Consider the following 21,834-nt stretch of genomic DNA (forward strand, 5'->3'; position numbering starts at 1 on the left):
TAAAAAGAAATAAACTGGGGTTCCAACAGAGATTGCATTGAATCTTTAGATCAATTTGGTTAATATTGCCATCTTAATAATATTAGTCTTCCATTTGATAACATGAGATATTTATAATTTATTTAAAACTTCTTTAATTTTTTGAATAATTTTTAGATATTTTCAAAGTGTAAGTTTTAGGCTTCTTTGGTTACATTTACTCCTAAGTATTTTATTCTTTTTGATACTATTATAAGTGGGATTATTTTTTTAATTTCACCTTTTGGATCCTTGAATATAAATGTATACAGAAATGCAATTGGCTTTTGTATATTGATGTTGTTTACTATAGCCTTAAACTCATTTATTAGTTCTAATTATGTTTCAGAGGATTCTTTATGGTTATCAATGTACAAGATTATGTCATCTGTGAAAAGAGATAGTTTTACTTCTTGTTTCCATTCTGGATCCATCTATTTATGTCTTTTTCTTGACCAATTGCCATGGCTGAAACCCCAGGATAATGTTGAATAGAACTGGTGAAGGTGAACATTGTATCTTGTTTGTGATAAACACATAAGGAAAGCATCCAGCTTGAGGGAAGAGGGCAGCATCTAGTCCTTTTCCATTAAGCATGATTTTAAACGTGGGTTTTTTATAGATGTCCTTTGTCAGATAAAGGAAGCTCCCCTTTAATAAAAATATTTTCAATTGAATTAATATTGGTTTACATCATTGTTTCCAAAGTAGATGTGTAATGTTTTATCGGGAAAAAGTTTAAAGCATTCTTTTAAAAATCTGTTTCATATCTAAAAACAAATCATTAATGAAAATACTTCTGTTGTGGGAAATTTTACATGAAAATACAAAATATTAATATGGACATATCTTGAAGCAGAAATGGCACATAAATAGATTAATGGAAACAGAGACATGTCTAAAAAGATCAATTTGATTTGAATATTTAACAAAAAAAATTCAGTATGTATGTAAGAAGACTAAAAATTGATGGCTATTTTAAGGTGTTGATTTACATTTATAAAAAATGTTTCAATCATATTATTCCAATTATTTATCTGCCTAGAATCAGCTTGTTTTATCATGATTTCTCTCTATAAGGTAATAGCATTGTAAAATCCCTTGAGGCTTTAGATTGCTGGCTTGAGAGAAACAGCATTCTAGATTATAAGAAGTTATTTGTCTTTATGTTTACATAAATTTTTATCTGTTGAATCTCTCCAGTGAGTGGGAAATAATTCACAATAGGAGCAAAAACTGTAAAATAATCACTCTGTTGGTAAAAACTTTATGGAGACGATTATGACATTTCTCCTAAGGACACAATTACAGGTCTATATAAATAGATGATGACTGTACATAATATATAAAGAAACCCAATAAAAAAGTGGCAATTCCCCCAAAGCAATCTATTAATTCAGTGCACTGAAGAAATTCATAAAATTCTCAATAGGATTTTCACCAAACTTGACAAATTTGTACTAAATTTCATAGAGAAGTAGGAGGAGGCTAAGAACTGTCATAATTTTTGACGAATAATAAGGGGGTTTTCTTCTTGACAACATGGCATCTTAAGGTTTAATAATTAAAATAATATGGTTTTTGACTGTAATCTAGACATTCCAATCACTTTACAGATACTAACTCTATGAGTATCCTTATTTTTCCCTACTTTTTCAGTTATAGATGAGGAAACAGAGGTACAGAATTTACTTAATATCACATATCTAAAAACTTGTAGATAGGGGATGAATCTGATAGCTCTGAACCACCATATTACACTACCTCATTTATAGTGAAATAGGGACAAAGAGACCAATGGAAGAGAATGGAATAAAAGGTGTGTATCTGTATATGGGAGTTAATTTGTACGTTATTAGAATGTATATATTTTGTCAATTATTGCTGTATTCCATTTTAAAAATGCTTTTTATCTTCAATAATAAAATAATCTCTCATTCAAAAACATTTAGGAATTTTTGTTGCTTGGAGGCACTGCCATTGAAGATCACCTTCAAGCACGAGTTCCAGAAACAATAACAGCTTTACTGAAAGCAAACATAAGAATATGGGTCTTAACAGGAGATAAAAAAGAAACTGCAATTAATATAGGTAATAGATACAAGGAAAATGTTCTAAAAATCTGTTTGTAGATGTATTCTAAACATGTTTAGCACAGCCATCTTGAAAATGTTGATTTTTCCTATCCATAAACATGGACTATCTTTTCATTTCTTTGTGTGTCTTTTGTATTTTAACAATATTCTGTAGTTTTTCTGGTACAGATCCTTCCTTCACCTAATTTGTTAGATTTATTCCTAGGTATTTAATTATTTTTTTGGTGAGATTTTAAATGGGATGGCTTTCTTAATTTTTTCTTCTAGTTCTTTATTTCTATATAGGAAGTTTACTGATTTTTGTCCTGTCACTTTACTGAATTGGTTTATTGTTTTAATGTGGAGTCTTTGGGGTTCTCATTGTATATTATCATATAATTTGCAAATAATGGTACCTTTACTACTTCTTTTCCAATTTAGATTCCTTTATTGCTGTCTGTTGCCTAGTTGCTCTAGCTATGACTTCTATTACTATGTTAAATAGCAGTGGTAAGAGTGGACATTCTTGTCTTTTACCAGATCTTAGTGGAAAGACTCAGTTTTTTTACCATTGAGAAGGATACTAGCTGTGGGTTTGTAATACATAGTTTTTATTGTGTTAAGTTACATTTACCTCCATTTTTCATCATAAATGGATGCTGAGTCTTATCAAATGCTTTCTCTTCATCTATTGATATGATCATGGGCTTTTTACTTTTCTTTTTCCTGATGTGGTGAATTACATTGTTGATTTTCAGATGTTGAACCATCCTTATATTCCTGGTAGAAATCTCACTTGGTCATGGTGAGTAATTTTTTAATGCATTGTTGGATTCAGTTTGCTAAGTTTTTTGAGGATTTTTGTGTTTGTATTCATTGGGGAGATTAGTCTACAGTTTTCTTTATGTTGTTTGTTTGGTTTTAGAATTAGCATAATGTTAGTCTCATTAAATGTGCTTGGAAGAATTCCTTCTTTCTTGATTTTTCTGAGAGTCTGAGCAGGATAGGTATTACTTTGTCTTTAATAGTTTGGTATAACTCACTTGTAAAGTCATCCGGTTCTGGTCTTTTGTTTTTTGGGAAAGTTTTGATTACTGCTTTGATTTTCTTGCTTGTGTTTAGTTTGTTCAGGTCTCTTTCTTCCCTATTTAATCTGGGATGATTGTAAAATTCTAGGACTCTGTCCATCTCATGTAGGTTGTTGAATGTGCTTGCATATAAATGTTCACAGCCATTTCTTATTATCCTCTGAATCTGCAGTGTCTGTTCTAACTTCTTTATATTTTGATCCTACTTGAGTTTTCTCTCATTTTTTCTTAGTGAGCTTAGTTAAAAGTTTGTCTATTTTTTTACTTTTTCAAAGAATCAGCTTTTGGTTTCATTGATTTTTTTGAACTGTCTTTTTAAAATTTCTATTTCATTTATTTTTGCTTCAATTTTTATTATTTCCTTTCTTGTACTGGCTTTTAGATTTTTTTTTTCTTTTTCTAATTCTTTGAGATGAGAGACATGGCTGATTATTTGTGCTCTTTTTAATTTCTTAATATGGGCCTGACATGCTATATACTTCCTCTTAGAAATGCTTGTATTTTGTTTGTTTCATTAACCTGGGACAGGTTAATCCTGCATTAAAAAAAAATTCTTGCATACAATGGACTACATAATGATCAAAAAAGATAAACTCCTGTTATTTGTGACCAAATGGATGGTACTAGAAGTGAGTCAGAAGAGGGAAGATAAATACCAGATGATTTTACTTATGTGGTATCTAGAGAAACCTAACAAAGGATCAGACAAAGACAAACTATAAGACTGAACCTTGAAAGCAGACCATAGATCTAAGACAGTCAGGAGGGGAGGGGGGAGCATAGAGAATCTGGGGGAAGGCATGGTGGAGGACTGTGGGGGCCTTGGAGGTGGGAAAACTATGGTGACCACACTTGAGTTGAGAAATTCTATATTGTTAAAAATAATGATTTTTTAAAAATTCTTCGTTTAATATTTAAATTGAAAATTACTTAAAATTTTCAAATTGAAATTGTAAAGCATTTCTGAGTTGTATGACTTTATTGCAACACTTAATGGTATTACAAGGATTTCAGACATTTATTTCTTTTAATCAAACCTAGGCTCTTATTAGTATACTAGATATAGTACTGTTGATATAGTGGTTTAATACTACAGAACACTCCTTCCTCAAATACCTAGAGTTACTATAAAGCATAAACCTGTACTGATGTTATACAAAGATAATAGAAATAAAAATCCACAGAAATTTAAAGGTACAGATTTAGTCATTAGCTAGCTATATGTACCTTCCCAACCATTTCTGTTTCCTATTTAGTTGAAAATGATTCAATATCTTTTCCCCCTTGTTCAGTTTTTGTGATGACCTCCTGACTTTTAAGCAGCTTTGAGGCTGATAGTATGATGTAAGAATACAAACATCCATTTTTTAATAAGCCCCTGGAAGGCACTGTCTTCAAATATGTATCATTTTTCTCTCTTTCTTTATAGCATATTCCTGCAAACTGATATCAGGTCAAATGCCTCGTATTCAACTGAATACAAATTCACTTGAGGTAAGTGATTTTAAAAATTTATGTTTAATATAAGTGTAGCCCACTTGTTACTTGAGGCTTATCCTACTCCTAAAAACCTGCATTAGATTGCCTGAACTCCCACTTAAGTCCACTGGAAAGTCTAGGTGTTCCCCAAAGTTCTTCTCAAGAATCCGAATATTCTGCTGGTCTTCTGTTCTATATCTCTATTTAAGGTTAGTCCTTAATCATCCCCAGACATCATAACAAACCCAGGACTCATTTCCTTGATCTTAAAAGTGTAAAAAAAGAATAAATATCTCCCATTCCTGCACACTTGTTCTTAAAAGTTAATTGTTATAATCACTTATTTTCTATTAAATTTAAAAAATGCAAGAGCAGAACAAATCTGCAGTTTTACATCATTGCCCTTAAAAATTAGATGATAATGTCATTTATTTATTTATTTATTTTTTGTGGGACCCTCACCGGTGGCCGGGGATTGAACTGGCGCTGCAGAGGCTGTGGGCAGCATCGCAACCCAGCACTCAACCGCTGTGCCACCAGGGGAGGCCCTTTAGTCATTTATTTTCTATAAATTTTTTACTGTATAATTTTCTTCATCTTGTTTTTAAAATTGAAGATTAATTCCTTTGACGCATTATTTTTATACAGATGCTAGTTTCTGACATAAATCATATTTGTTCCATGAAAAACCTTAAATTCCTTATACTACTTGTCTTTTGGTAATGAATTTTTTGCTTTTAAGAAATTCTATTTTTCTTACATATTTGAATGATAATTTTACTAGATATAAAAAAAGCAATTTAACCCCAACCCTCTCTGTTCTAGGCAACACAACAAGCAATTAATCAGAACTGTAAAGATCTTGGAAGCTTGTTAAATAAAGAAAATGGCCTTGCTCTAATCATTGATGGTGAAACATTGAAGTATGCCCTCCATTTTGAAATTATAGAGCAATTCCTCAATTTGGCCCTCTCATGCAGAACAGTATTATGTTGTAGGTAAGAATGCATCCCTATTCTTTTTCCCACATATTTTCCATATATATTTATAAATACATTACATATATTTACATATATTACATCTAATGTATGGTATCCTTTTAATGGACATCAAAATATAAATTTTTACAAAGGTAAGGGTTCCTTATTAGGAAACCATGTGCTTTAGGTGGCAATAAAAGGTCTGAATTTAATTAAAATCACTATGTTTAAGATTTATTAGAGGGGCCTCCCTGGTGGCGCAAGGTTTTAAGCACCGCACTATGAAGCAATCCTCAGCCTCTGCAGCATGAGTTTGATCCCCAACTGGCCAGGGAACAACCCACATGGCGCAGCAGATCTCTGCTGTCTTGCCTGCTGCTCCCCTCAGCAGTGTGTTTCATTCAGTCTGCCTGTTCTGTTCCCCACACTGTCTCTGGTGAATCCTCTCACCCCCCACAACTCTGGCCTGTACCCAGCTCTTGTATGCATAAATAAATAAATCTTAAAAAAAAAGATTTACTAGAAACCAATTTTCAATGGTAAATTGTTTACCAGTGTATTTACTAGCTGAAAGAAGTCTTCAGTGGAAACAAAGATTCTCAGTTTATTTACAGTGAGGGTAAGCTAAAAAATGGAAGATGAACTCTTGGACATTTTCAATAACATGTTAGAAACTGAAGGGGATTACGTTAAGTGAAGTAAGTCAGAAAAAGAAAGACAAATACTAGATGGTTTCACTTATAATTGGAATATACAGAATCAAAATAAAGGGTCATATAAAACCAAGTTAATAACAAACCCTAGAAATATGACTGTAAAATTGAGGCTACATAGAAGGAAATGGGGGACAGTAAAGTGGGGAGAGGGGTTGATGGACTATGTTGGAGGACTATGGGTGCCTTGCTGGTGGGTAGTGAATGATCACATATATCTGAAAGAGGGTCACCCTATAATTCTAAACTATGTATAATGGTAAACCAATGTTATCTCAATAGAAATAATAATAATGTTGATAATAAAAGAAATTCAATCCAAAGTAATTTTAGCAAAAATAGTAAGTATGTATCATATTAATATGTTCTCAGTCCAGTGTTCTCAAGGATTAATTGCCAATCTACTTGTACAGAATCACCTTTGGTACTCATTACACCAGAAACATTGAGTCAAAATAGTGGTTTCCCAGGAATTACTCTTTCAAGCAAAATCTACTTTTTTTTTGTTTTATTCCTTTCAATCCATTTTATCTATTCTGTTATCACTGCTTTTCCCAGTGTTCTTTAGCTCGTCCGTTAATCCTTTGATCTCCTGCATTTCCTTCATTTCCCTCTTTAGGGACTCAATTTCATTCTTCTGAGCATTGTTTTCCTTAATGATTTCTGTCGGTTTTTTCATCATGGCAATTTTAAATTCTCTTTCTGGAAGGTTCAGAAGTTCTTCCAAGTCACTGTCGTTGCAATCTGGTGGGTGGTTTTCTTTTTGTGGTGTGTCTTTTTCCTGAGGAGTTGCTAGGTGCATGTAGTTTTTCTTCTCCCTGCTGCCTGTTTTCTAATTTGCCCTATGTGTTAGGACACTGTGTCGCTGGTACTGGCGGGCATCTTTTTTGGTGTGCTCTTTCTAGGATTTCGGAAACTGGCCGTCCAATAGAGTCAAATACTGTTATGCCAGAAGTCCAGTGAGGCAGTGGTACTTTCAGTATGTTAATGGTCACTGTCACAGAATATCTCCTCCTTCTGTGTTTGTTTAATTCCAAAGGTGTGTCTTGAAGTCCCACAGACTTCCCTGGAGGTGGGGCGGCTGGATTGCACTCTGGGCTCCAAATTGCTGGATCCCCCTCTGGGTTCTAACTCCCTGCCAAGCTGGACCAGGCTTGTGGGGGCCTTCAGCTCACCTCTGGCTGCACAGGGAGCCTTCTCCCAGTTTCAAGCAGTCTTTATTGAAGGAAGGTCCCTATTCTAAAATGGCAAGCTGGAGATGCACTTTCCTGCTCGCGCGGGGTCGGCCCCAGCCCTGGATGCCCACTCCCACTCTGGGCTCGGACTGCTGGCCTGGCTTGGGGGTGCTTCCCAGCTCACCTTTGGCTGCGCAGGGAGCCTTCTCCTGGTTTCAAGCAGTCTTTACTGAAGGAAGGTCTCTATTCCAAAATGGCGAGCTGGAGACGCACTTTCCTGCGTGCGCAGACTCCTGTTTACTAGTCATTTAAAGACTCTATTATTTAACAAAAAATATTAAAAATTTGGTAAAGGAAATATAAAGCTTTTAAATTCAAAGACTCTAATTCTATTTTTCTATGTGCTTATGTAATAAAGCCAGGAAAAAAATTATTTCCTAATACTACGTATTTAAAGTCCAAATAATTTCTCTGGTCTAGGGAATTTATCATAATTCTAATGAAGTGGTTTTTCTGTTTTCCCTTCACTTCTGCACTTAGAAAACATCTTTGAAAACAACAAAAATAACTATTACACTCAGAAAAATACAGTGGTTACCAACGGGAAAGGACATATGGGTAGAGGGATCAATTTGATAGTGATGAATACCACTAAAATTTTGGTGGTGGATATGGTGTGGCATATACACATATTGAGGCATGAAACTATACCCAAGAAAATTATATAGTATTGTAAGCGAGTCAATAAAATATGTTTCTTGTTTATTGTTGTTAGTATAGAATAGCTTTGACTTTCCTTATTGATAACTTCATGTTTTTATATCTCCTTGTATATTTCAAGGTTCTTTGACTATAGTTTGATTTTCAAAGGCAACTCTATATTCTGTATTTTAGGTAAATGCTTTCATTTGGTTTCAAAAATAATAGGTGTTCACCTCTTCTTCTCATTTAGATAGTGTATATTAATAAAGCAAGTCAGTAATGACAACAGGGAGTAGTGAGGAAAATGGACAAACCCCTTTTATATCTCCTTGTAAACTGGGTACAGATATGTATTTCCTTTGGAAGTTAAAGAAACTACTGTTTTTGGTTTTTTGTGAGTTATAAATAGGAATTTTTTATATATGTAAAAAGGTTAAAGAATTGAGAAATTTACTAGTAACTGCCATTTGAATGTGGCTATGTGTAGATTATTATTAACCATTTTGTATAAAGTAAAATTAACCAGAACATAAAAAATGGTTGTTTCTGTCATCTTTCTCAGGTTATCTCCCCTCCAAAAGGCTGAAATAGTGTACATGGTTAAAAGAAACGTAAGGGCCATCACTCTTGCTGTTGGGGATGGTGCCAATGATGTTGGAATGATCCAGACAGCCCATGTAGGTGTGGGAATTAGTGGGAATGAGGGCATGCAGGCGAGCAACAACTCAGATTACTCCATTGCACAGGTGAGTAGTGTGGTTTACAAGTTGACCTGGAGAGAACTGAATACCTTTGGACTACTCCTGAAGTCCACCCTATGTCTTTAAGCTGCTTTACATGTTAAACTGCCAGTACAACTGAAGTCCTCTTCATTTGTCTCCAGATGCACTTTGTAGCAGTAAAGGTTTCCCCTGACCTGGTATGGAGTTCGTTCAAATGACACCACCAGTAATCTGTAATTCAGCTGCTACAATCTCTTAACCTCCAGTCTCTCCAATCTGCAACATATGATTTGCTTTGTGGTGTCTCTTGATGAAGATTTCTTAAAGACTTTTAATATCTTTTTCTTTATTATTTTGTGTGTGTGTGTGTGTGTGTGTGTGTTTATAAAAGACACTGTCCTTTCACAGGCATTTTCTTAAAAAAAAATGTAAACTTCAGATTTAGCATCAAAGTCACTCAGCACTCCCAGAATTCACCAGAAGTAGTTCCTCTCAGTATCCCTTTAATACAGTCTGTGTTAGTCTCTGAGGTGCAAGGGATGCTTCAGCTTCACCATTGTGCTGTGGGATTCTCAGTTGTGTCCCATTCCTGGATAACTGTTAATTGTTCCCTTTGTGAACAAATCATGGTATATCCCCTGTCATCATTTGGTTAAAAAATAAGATAACAGAAAGCATCTAGCCTCTTCAACCTGGTTTTTTTCATTTAGTAATATGCATTTAAGGTTCCTTGATATCTTTTTCTGCCTTGATAGCTCATTTCTTTCGGTGCTGAAATAATATTCCATTGTCTGGATATATCCCAGTTTTTTGTTTTTTTTTTTTAAAGATTTATTTCTTTTGCATGGAAGAACTGGGGTACAGGCAGTAAGAAAATTCACCAAAGACAGAGTGGGGAGTAGAACAGGCAAATCTACTGAAATACACTGCATAGGGGAGTAGCAGCAAGACAGGAGAGCTCTGCTGCACCATGTGGCTTAGCTCCCTGGTTGGGGATTGAACTCATGCCACAGTGGTTGGCAATAGCTTGACGGCATTGAGACTTCTGTCAGTTGCTTTTTTAAAACCTATTTTCCTACTAAAAGACATCCTGGTGGGTCTCCCCGGTGGTGCAGCGGTTGAGCGCTGGCTTGCAAAGCTGCCAGCAGCCTCTGCAGCACTGGTTCAATCCCCGGCCACCCGGCGAAGGTCCCACATGGTGGGCAGACCTCTCCTGCCGCCCGCTGCTCCCCTCAGCAGTGTACCTCGTCACTCTGCCTGTTCTGCTCTCCGCTCTGGTGAATTCTCTCATCCTCCCGTGCCTCTGACTGTACCAAGTACTTGTATAAAATAAAATAAATAAATCTTAAAAAAAAAAGACAGTCTGGTGATTTTCAAGTTTTGGAATTTATGAATAAAACTGCTACTATATTATCTCTTTTGCTGTGCAGAAGCTCTTTAATTTGATGTAGTCCCAGTTGTTTATCTTTGCCTCACTATCTCTGCTTTAGGTAATGTGTCTGTAAAGATGTCTTTGAGGTGCATGTCATGTAGTGTTTCACCTATATTTCCTTCTACATATTTTATGGTTTTATATACACAATGGAATATTACTCAGCAATCAAAAAAGATAAACTCATGCAATTTGCAGCAACATGGATGGAGCTGGAAGGGATCATGCTCAGTGAAATAAGCCAGAAAGAAAAAGAAAAATACCAGATAGTCTCACTCTTAGCAGGAATTTAGAAAACCTAAATAAGAGACCAGGAAAAAGAATAACTATAATAAAGAAAAAATCAAAATCAACAAGCAACTATAAACCAGACACACATTACGGGGGTGGGAGGAGAGGAGGGACTGGGGTCAAAATAAGGGGTATGCAATTGGATGGGGAATATAACCAAGATGACAATGCATACATTGTGCAAAAATGAAAAATGATGTAAGAAATATATAAAAAATAAAAATGTAAATAAAACTGCTACTATAAACAACCATGTATAGTTTTTAGTGTGAACAAAAGTGTTTAACTCCTTTGGGTAAATAACCAAGGCATGCAGTTGTTGGATTATATGATAAGCATTTGTTTAGTTTTGTAAGAAACTCCCAAACTATCCTCAACAGTGGCTATATAATTTTTTGGAAGGCATTTAACGAAAGTATATGACCCTGCAATTTACAACCCCTGCATGTTTATATATTATCCTTTGCTGTTTAATAAGAACATCTCAGTTTCTATATTTTAACATTTTGACTGTTGAACACTTTAATCAATAAATTAATATTTGCCTTTAATGAACATAATATTTTCATTACCTTTGAGAAGTTAACAGTACACTTTTCATTATTGCTAAATTCAGAAACCACATGTAATTCTTGCATAGTTCTCTAAGAATAACCAAAAAACTCTGGATAGGTCATCCCCATGAAGTCTTTACAGTGGCTGTAGAATTCTACAGCACAGATAAAAAGGCATATTACCCTAATGTTTGAATCAGATTCTTTCTGATATTCTCCTCCTTATTCATGGATTAAGTGTTTTGGCTTTTCATCTGGGAAAAATTAGGGATCCTATGTACTAGGGAGTCAGAATGAGGAAAGTGTCACTAGACTATGAGCAAGGTATCTTAGGTAAAAAGGAAATGATTACATAAAACTTTCATCTGTTTCCTTTTCTTAACTGCTAAATGCCTTTGGAATATGTGTTTTCTATGGCCTCAGGAATGATTTGGCATAAACCTTGAACTATAAAACACAATCGGCGTACAAAGCTGGTAGGAATAAGATGTCCTGGTGTCCCAGAGAAACATTTGTCATTTCTCAAGTATTTCTATAATACATGGTTCCAGTCTTCTCCCAGAGTTTAGAGTTGCTAGATTGTTCCAGTTAATATTTGAAAGTAATGGAAAATGAAAGGTAGGGTTTTATGTGTTTGCCCTGAGGTCCAGACCATCCTTCATCCTCATCAGTGCAACTTAACACTTTTATCAGCTTTGCACCTAAAGTTCTTGGGTGTCATATAGCAATAGTATTTATAATTAAGCAGATAACATATAATTTAAGGATTTCTTTTCTTCCACCCACCTATACGATGCCACACAAAGTCAGTCACTAATGCAGGAAGTTGGCTTTAACTTATGCTTTTAGCCTTATTAAAAGAGTACTTCAGGTTAATGATAAGACTTTAAGCTACAACAATTTTTACCCATCTTACTTTTATCTAATAGCAGGTTTTACTGGAGATAGGAATAGGGCATTCTACCATGGTGTCCACCACTTTGTACTTTTCCCAGAATGAATTTTATCCCAGTACTATGGTAGACAGTTTTCCATTTCTGCCCTCTCTATCACCCACACTTACCTATGTTGCAACAGTGGGTTAAACAACCATCTTGGTAATGCACAACTTTCTAATTATCAGAGCACACCAGGAGGACATTCTGCTCATATAATGCTTATTTTTATTCTCTGGAAAGAATAAACTATACACCTCCCTTTCCCCAAACTTCTTAATATTTATAAATCTTCCCATTAAGTAGAACTTTTTTCCTCGGCAAATAAATCATTGCAAAGCTAAGAATTAAGGCAATCAAGTTCTAGGTGAAAATAAAGAAAAATTTTCATTTGTTTTTCATTTATTTTCAGTTTATACATTAAAAAATTCTAAATTGTATTTTTTTATTGAGGTGCAGTTGGTATACAACACTATATATGTTTCAGATGTATGTTATCACACCATACTCACCAGCTACCAAGAAACCCACAGTCCACTAGGAGCCTTCCACACTTTGCTATCCTTCCCTTCCACCTCCTCATCTGGCAAATTCAATTCTACAGTCAGATATCTTTGGTTTTGTTTCTCTATATTCCACATGCATAAAATAATTAATATTTGTCTTTCTGTTGATTATCATAATTCCCTCCAGCTCTACCCATGTTGTCACAAGTGCTAAAGTTGAGCACTATTTTATTTTGTAATCTCCCAATCTACGTTAGCCATTTAGCTATGCAGTACATGATTCAGTATTTTCCTCTCTCCCTGTCCTGTTCCCTCATGCCCCAAACTCTTAAATAAGTCTTTTTTGAAAGGTAATTTTTTTCCCACGTGTACCAACTTCTGCCATTTTGGAGTCAGCATTTCATTTTAGGAGTCATTAAGTTACTATATTACTTCATTTTATGGAGTAACTTTTCTGAATATCATTCATTCATTGAAGAAATATTGATTTTACTTACCACATTCTGGGCATGTTATTTGGATGTTCAGGATTGTCCAGTGAACAAAGTTAATGGATGAGTCCTGCTTTCATGGAGCTTCCATTCTAGGAGGAAAAACAAACTTATTACAGTAAACAATAAAGTCTGTCTTGTCAGAGCAATATATGCTATGGAAAAGGAAAATATAGATGAAGATAAGGAGGCTTAGGAATGATTGCAAAGGTTACATGTTATCACTTTTTTCCTTTTTAATTACTTATAGGAAATAGGGAACTGATTCCTATAAGACATTGTCAATTGTACTGATCAGGAAAAAAATCAGTGTTTGAGCCAGGGGTTTTTTTTTTTTTTTTTTTTTTTTAAAGATTTATTTATTTATTTGTTTGTTTATTTATTTATTTATACAAGCACTGGGTACAGTCAGAAGCGCGGGAGGGTGAGAGAATTCACCAGAGCCAGAGCGGGGAGCAGAGCAGGCAGAAGGACCGAAGTACACTGCTGAGGGGAGCAGCGGGCGGCAGGAGAGGTCTGTGCGCCATGTGGGACCCTCCTCTGGTAGCCGGGGAGCAGCCGGGGATTGAACTGGTGCTGCAGAGGCTGGGGCAGCTTCGCAACCCAGCGCTCAACCGCTGCGCCACCGGGGAGGCCCATTGAGTGTCCCTTTCATTAAATAATTCTGGTCCCTTTTGATGATTAAGGCACTAATTGTATATCAGTTTAAACTCAAATCCTTTTATGTGACAAGTGAAGCTTAAAAAATTCCTTTATAGTGTACGCTGTGTTGGTTGTCTGCAGAACTGTTTTCATTCTATTAACCTGTGTTGCATTCTCTACAGAGAAAACTGCCAACATACAAAAATGATATGATAGTTTGTGGCTTTTGTCACTAAGTAGTAGGTTTCTTAGAAATTGTGTTTATTGTCATTTCTTTCTTTTAGTTTAGCTACTTGGAGAAGCTTCTATTGGTTCACGGGGTTTGGAATTATTTTCGAGTGACCAAATGTATATTATATTGTTTCTACAAGAACATCGTTCTATTTATTATTGAGGTAAGAAAGGATATATGCTTTCTTTACTTAAGGAGTTTAGTTTCTTCATAGTTATCTCACTTAACCTACAATCACATATTCCTGCTTTAAGTTTTTGCTCACATAAAATTGATTCAGTAAAAAAAATCTTGTTATGATGACTTATTGGCATAGACTGCAGTTAAAAATATCCTTTTGGGAACTGGAGTACATCTCTGCCAGCAAAGTATCTTATTTGGTGTTATCACTATTTATTATTTAGCTATTCTGATAGATGTGTAGTGGTATCTCATTGTGTCTTTAAATTTCATTTCCCTAGTGGATAATGATGTTGAATGTGAACTATCATGAACTATTTTGCTATCTGCATATATTGTTTGGTGAAATATCACTTTATACCTTTTGTTTATTTTCTAATTGGATTTTTTTTTTCAGTTAAGTTCTGAGAGTTCCTCACAATATGCTAGATATTAGTCCTTTGTCAAATATGTAGTGTAAATATTTTGAGTTTTATCTCATAATTTCATTATCTTAATAAAGTCTTTCAGAGAAGAAAAGTTTTTAATTTTGATGTGGTCCTAATTTATAAAATTTTCCCTTTATAGATCATGCTTTTGGTATCATCTCAAAAACTATTTGCCTAGCTCTAGATCCCAAAGATTTTCCTCTATGTATTTTTTTCCTAAATACCTTATATTTAATAGATAAGCATACCTTATATTTAATGGATAAGCTTTCCTATGTTTACAAAAATTGTGTTTTTTTTATAGGTCACAGTATAATTTTTCCCTTTTTATTTTGAAATAATTTCAAACATACAGAAAAGTTACCATACTATTACCAAGAATTTTCTTTCTGAACCATCTGAGAGCAGGCTGCACATATGATACCCTACCAACCCCAAAAGCTCCACTGTTCATTCTTCCACAAAAAAAGTATACTTTCCTATATAACCACAGAACAGTCATCAAAATTAGGAAATTAATACTGATACATCATTATCATCTATCTTATGGGGATTTTAATTGGAATTAAGTTAAGTATAATTTAGAGTACTGATGTCTTTTCTATAATGTTTCTATTTATCACTTTTTATCATGTTATCAAATGGGATTTTGCCAAAATGTGAATAAAATAGAGATTAAGTGAGCTTAACAGAAAGCTATCCATTAATTTCAGAATATTTAGTTATTTGTTATTAATTCTCTATCAAATAATTACAATGAAATGCCTTGCTTCAGTAAAGAATGATATTAGTAGAACTCCAGTGTCATAAACAGTTAGCAAATGCTAACTGCATTTTATAAAATGCTAAAACTGCATTTTATTACCATCCAGTTGTTTTTGCGTGATTATATATAAACCAATTAAACTGCAAGGTGCTGCAGACCATGAGCTGTATTTTACAAAGTATTATGTTGCTAATTACAATTCACTGTAAGGAAATTTGAGGCATTTTTCAAAAACTTCTATGTTTGTTAATATGTGGCTAAGTAAGAAAGTAATATTTATTCAATAGGTCAATCAATAGGTCAAACACTATGATAATCATTTAAAAAGTATTATCTTACTTAAAACTTGCGAATCCTATGAGAAACTGAGAGTGAAGGAGGCTAAATTACTTGTCTAAGTTCACTGAACAGTGAGAGCTAGAAAGTGACAGAAATGGGATTCTAGCCCAGGTATGTCTGATCATAAACTGCATGTTTATAACTACCTCTTGTAGCTGAAAAGATGGAATTGAGTTATTATCTTCATAATCTCAAACTATGAAGTGAAATAAAAGGGAATCTTTTTCTAATTTATGACACATTTTAACACAGCACCTCCAACATATAAGTTGACTCATGTAGATCTAGGTACTAATCTTCTCTCTGCCACTTAATAGCAGTGTGACTTAGTGCATAATTTAACCTCTCTGAGCCATAGTTTCCAGTTCTTAAATTTAATAAAAGTAGTAATGGCACTTACTTAATATTGTTGCTTTTAGGTTAAATATAATAGTGCATTTAAGGTAACAAAATAGTGGCAGGTATGTGAGAATTGCACAATATATACTGGCTTTTACTATTAAAACACTGTGATTGAGAAGGGATAGTTCTGCTAACTGTGCCAACATAAAACATATAGTAGGGCCTCCTCTGGTGGCGCAGCGGTTGAGCACTGGGCTGCGAAGCTGCCCGCAGCCTCTGCAGCACCAGTTTGATCCCAGCCGCCGGCGAGGGTCCCACATGGCGCAGCAGACCTCTCCTGCAGTGCCCGCTGCTCCCCTCAGCAGTGTGTTTCGTCAGTCTGTCTGCTCTGTTCCCTGCTCTGGCTCTGGTGAATCCTCTCACCCTCCCACACTTCTGACTGTACCCAGTGCTTGTATAAATAAATAAATAAATAAATCTTTATAAAAAATATATATAGTAAATCTTAATTACTTGATTTGAGATTATTTGCAAATGAGGTTTTGCCAGAAATTCATATTTTGATATAAACATACATGAAGTACATCAGTATTTTTAGTATCAGTAATAGATGGTATCTGAAATTCATAATTTGTGAAAGAATAATTGCATACCCTCTCACTGGTTATTTTTCTAGCAGTTCTGCCCACTGAGGTCTCCATGTTCTGTACCTTTTAATATATGGATATATTTAATATAAATTAATACATATTTTAAATATATGGGTATATTTAGGTCAACACTAACATAAAACTTCATTTGGCTTCCTTCTCTTTCAGCTTTGGTTTGCCTTTGTTAGTGCATTTTCTGGGCAGATTATATTTGAACGTTGGTGCATCAGCTTATACAATGTGGTAAGCAAGCATTCTCCACACAAAACTTCAGTAACATTCTTTTACTGTTGAGTCTGAGAAATGTGTCAAAGTCAATCATCTCTATACATAGAAAGCAGCATCAATACATTTTTAGGGCTCTTGTGACAAATCTTGTGGGAACTTAAACTCTCCACAGGTATCTTCAATCAGAGCAGGTTATTCCATAGTGACTGCATGAAATTTGCAATAAATGTATTTTACTAATATATCTGACACTGGAAAATGTTTTCATGCTTTTAAAGCAAGTAAAATTGCTGAACTCTACCTAAACCCATTCCATTTAATACATGGAATTCATCTGTGTGTGTGTGTGTGTTCATAAGTACAATTACATGTTTTTAAATCTCATGATGTAGAATATTTGTCCATGTGGAAATATATTGCCCTATATCTGTACTAAATGTTAAATTTTGTTAACAAGCCCTACTACAAGTACTATTTTTGAAACTTTAATTGAATTTTCTAAAAATAATCCCAAACCATTATTTAATGCTGCTTAAATTTAAAAATTAGAAATAGAGTAAACAGCATGGCTAGATAGCTTATTAACCATACAGGTTTTTAATTTTTGGTTGATTTTTCTTCATTATTATTCTCCTTTAAGGACAGCATAAAAATTAGGCTCCTGGCAATCGTATCACACCCTCTCTTCTGTACGACGTTACTGTAATCACTCGCTACTCTGGACGTCATGTGTCCTAATCCTTAAATTCTGTCTTCTAGAACTTTAATTTTTAAAACATACCGCACTGACAGGTCACTGGACAGAGGAATTGAGTGTCCAAAAACATCAAAGCATGTAGTTCTATCAATATTTGCAGTTGTGTAAATGTTAATGGCTAGGTGTATTTGGCTCTAACGCTATACCAATAAGCTTGAGGTCATACGTAGGGTTCTCTTTTCCAGGCTCTACATCATATATGACCATGATCAATTTTCTTTAAAGTTTCATTAAAGCCTGCAGTAGGGAGCAACAGAGTCTTTCCTCTGTATTAGAAAAATCACTGTGATATGTTGGTCAATGGGATCTTTTTTTTTTTTTTTAAAGGAAAGCACAGATTTAGCTTATTTTTTAGATAACCAGTAAAATGAGAAACTTAAAATTATGGACAATTTATGATAAAATATAACAACATACATTATATTCTTTGACTTACTAAATCTTACCCACTGCACATTCATTTTACAAATGGAACAAAATGAGGACTGGGACCTTTCAAATAGTAACTAGCAAAACCAGAGATATATTCTGTCCAGTTATTTGATAACTAAATTTAAATCAATTGTCATCCTATTTTTAGAAATCATACTATTTTGCTCCTGCCCATTATGACTACCTGCTATGGAAGTTGCTCTCCTACCAGGAAAAAAATTAGAGTATTAAATAAAATATATAAAAACCATGTGTTTCAGACACTTAATTAGACATTAAGCTGAGAGAAGGACTATTTCAAGGATCCAAAGGGAAGTCAAAGTGTCATATGAGTTGAAGACAAGCTGTTGAATCACAGGAGTAGATCAGTCAGAAAAATTAAGTCATGATATGATGCATTTTTCTGGAATATATATGACTTAATAGTAGCTTCTCTGTAAATAACTTTTATTTTAAAATACTTTAAGAATTACCAGAATTTGCAAAAAGTAGTTCTGTGTACCCTTCACCCAATCTCTATCATGATGAGATCTTAATAATCATAAAACACTATGAGAGCCAGGAAATTGATTGTAAATATTTTAACTTAAAGACTAAAGCTCTTTTTAAGAGAACCTTGTTTTCTGTGTAGATTTTCACTTCATTACCACCTTTTACTCTGGGCATCTTTGATAAGTGCTGCAGTCAAGAGAGCCTGTTTAAGTATCCACAACTCTACACAATTTCTCAAGGAGCGAAAATTTTTAGCGCAAAGGTAAACAAATTTATTGCATGGTACCACTGGTCTCTTTCCTGATTATTTTAGGGAAAATACTTTTTAACACACAAACAATAAAATCCTGTGCCATCCTTTCCCTTTTAGTTCCTTTTAGTTCCCTATTCAGGTAATTGAGGTTCAAATTCCAAAAATGTCTGGGAGGGAAGTTTTGAGAAAAAGAAACAAGGCCTCATGTGTGATTTCAGAGATTATGCAATGAGAACTTCAGGACATATGTGGTGTACAATGAACAGTCCTGGAAAAGATAAAAGAGCGTCTGAATTTGGTGATAGTATTATTCCAAATGATTCCATTGAAAGATAACTTCTTAGGTTATAAGAGTTAAGCGGAAAAGTTAAAAGGAATTTATTGACTATGAGCGTAAACCCAACTTCATTTCAATCATTTGTGAAGCTTTAATGAAAAAGTAGACACCTGGGAGAAATATAGACCTTTTAGAAGGTATTGAGACTTGTTTAATGTCTCAGAATATAATTTATCTTTGAAATATTACATCTTTGCTTGAAAAGAATGAAGGTTTTGGGCCTCCCCTGGTGGTGCAGGCGGTTGAGCGCTGGGCTGCGAAGCTTCCAACAGCCTCTGCAGCACCGGTTCGATCCTGGGCCACCAGGGAGAGTCCTACATGGTGCACAGACCTCTCCTGATGTGCCCACTGCTCCCCGCAGCAGTGTATTTCATTGGTCTGCCTGCTCTGTTCCCCATTCTGGCTCTGGTGAATTCTCTCACCCTACCGCGCTTCTGACCGGATCCAGTGCTTGTATAAATAAATAAAGAAATCTTTAAAAAAAAAAAAAAGAATGAAGGTTTTAGCTTAAATTCATAGCATTATTCAAAACTTCTACATCTTTAGTGCTTTTTTTTGTCCAATATTTCGATCAATTATTGAGAGGTTCTATTACTCCAACTATAGCTGAATTAACTTTGATCCCATTTGAAGTTCTATTAGCTTTGTTTCATACATGTTGATGGTCTTATTAGTGAATAAAAGTTTAGAATTACTATATTCCATTTATTGACCTTTTTTTTTCATTATGAAATTACCTGTTATTCCTGGTAAAATTCTTTGATCAAAATTTACCTTAAGCATAACATAACCACATCAGTTTCTTTTTAAAAAGAGTGTTTCTCACTACATGACATGCACTTCAAAGACATCTTTACAGACACATCACCCAAAGCAGTGAAAGTGAAGGCAAAGATAAACAGCTGGGACTACATCAAATTAAAGAGCTTCTGCACAGCAAAAGAGACAATAACAAAAACAAAGAGAAACCCCACCAACTGGGAGAACATTTTTGCACCCAACACTAATGATAAAGGACTGATCACAAAAATCTGCAAAGAGCTGATGAGACTCAACAACAACAAAGAAAATAATCCAGTCAAAAAATGGGCAGAAGAGCTAAAAAGAAACTTCTCTGAAGAGGAAATGCAAATGGCCAACAGGCATATGAAAAAATGTTCAACATCATTTGTAATCAGGGAAATGCAAATCAAAACTACCATGAGATACCATCTTACACCAGTGAGAATGGCACATACTAAAAAACTAGCAACAACAAATGCTGGCGAGGTTGTGGAGAAAAAGGAACTCTCCTACACTGCTGGTGGGAGTGCAAACTGGTCCAACCACTAAGGAGAGCTGTGTAGAGATTTCTTGAACTACTAAACATAGAGTTTCCATATGATCCAGCAATTCCACTCCTAGGTATTTACCCAAATGACACAGAAACAGTAATTCCAAAAGGTACCTGCACCCCTATATTTATAGCAGCACTATTTACAATAGCTAAGCTATGGAAACAACCCAAATGCCCAAAAATAGATGACTGGATCAAGAAGATGTGATACATATACACAATGGAATATGACTAAGCAATCAAAAAAGATAAACACATGCAGTTTGCAGCAACATGGATGGAGCTAGATGGGATCATGCTCAGCGAAATAAGTCAGAAAGAAAAAAAAAAATACCGGATGGTTTCACTCATAGCAGGAATTTAGAAAATCTAAATAAGAGACCAGGAAAAAGACTAGTAAAAATCAAAATCAACAAGCAACTATAAACGAGAGACAAACTTGCAACCCAGCGCTCAACTGCTGTGCCACCAGGGGAGGCCCACTAAGATTTCCTTTAGGTCTGTTAAAAGTTATTTTCACTAACTTTTGACTAGAGTCAAAATAAGGAGAGGGGTACAATATTATGGGGAATATACCCAAAATGAAAATGCATACATTGTGCAAAGTTGAAAAAAGATGTAAGAATTATATAAAATAAAATATTTAAATAAAAAATAGAGTGTTTCTAAAATATATATATATATTTCATCTTTTTACCTTTAAGTTATTTGCGTCTTCATTTTAAAATCTGTTTCTTATAGGCAGTATGCATTCTTTTGTTGGTGGTTTTGTTTTTAATTTTATTATTATATTTTAATTGTATTTTTTTATTGTTGAGGTACAGTGTTTTACAACACTGCATATGATTCAAGAGTATATGTTCATACATGTTTGTATGTATGTTACCACACGACACCCACCACAAAAGCACCAACAATCTCTCACTATAGTCCATTAGGCCTCTTCTCCACAGCGCTCCTCTCCTACACATCCCACTCTGGTAGCATCAATTGTACAATTGATTTGTACAGTCAGATTTCTGGGGTTTGTGTTGGTTTCATTTTGTCTGTTCATTTGTGTGGTTTATTATATTCCACCTCTGAGTGAAACCATTAGTATTTGTCTTTCTACTTCTTACTTATTTCACTTAGTATAATTCTCTCCAGTTCCATCTATGTTGTCTCAGCCAGTAAGATTTCATCTTTTTTTTTATAGTTAGCTAGTACTCCATTATTTATTTAGGTTGAATAAATGGAACTTAAAACAGCCTTATATTATA

General features: G+C 34.5%; 1 protein-coding gene across 1 annotated transcript in view; it reads left to right on the forward strand.

Moving 5' to 3' along the window:
- LOC119258514 (phospholipid-transporting ATPase IB-like) overlaps positions 1-21,834 on the forward strand; it is a 136,753-nt gene that overhangs the window by 59,940 nt on the left and 54,979 nt on the right. The window contains exons 22-28 of the mRNA XM_037526806.1: positions 1,971-2,109; positions 4,611-4,675; positions 5,486-5,658; positions 8,793-8,976; positions 14,088-14,198; positions 16,909-16,983; positions 18,789-18,911. Coding sequence (XP_037382703.1) covers positions 1,971-2,109; positions 4,611-4,675; positions 5,486-5,658; positions 8,793-8,976; positions 14,088-14,198; positions 16,909-16,983; positions 18,789-18,911 — 870 coding nt within the window. The remainder of the gene's footprint in view (positions 1-1,970; positions 2,110-4,610; positions 4,676-5,485; positions 5,659-8,792; positions 8,977-14,087; positions 14,199-16,908; positions 16,984-18,788; positions 18,912-21,834) is intronic.

This window comes from Talpa occidentalis, unplaced genomic scaffold (assembly GCF_014898055.3).
Source record: "Talpa occidentalis isolate TD23 unplaced genomic scaffold, MPIMG_talOcc4v2.1 talOcc4.5, whole genome shotgun sequence".
Lineage (NCBI taxonomy): Eukaryota > Metazoa > Chordata > Mammalia > Eulipotyphla > Talpidae > Talpa > Talpa occidentalis.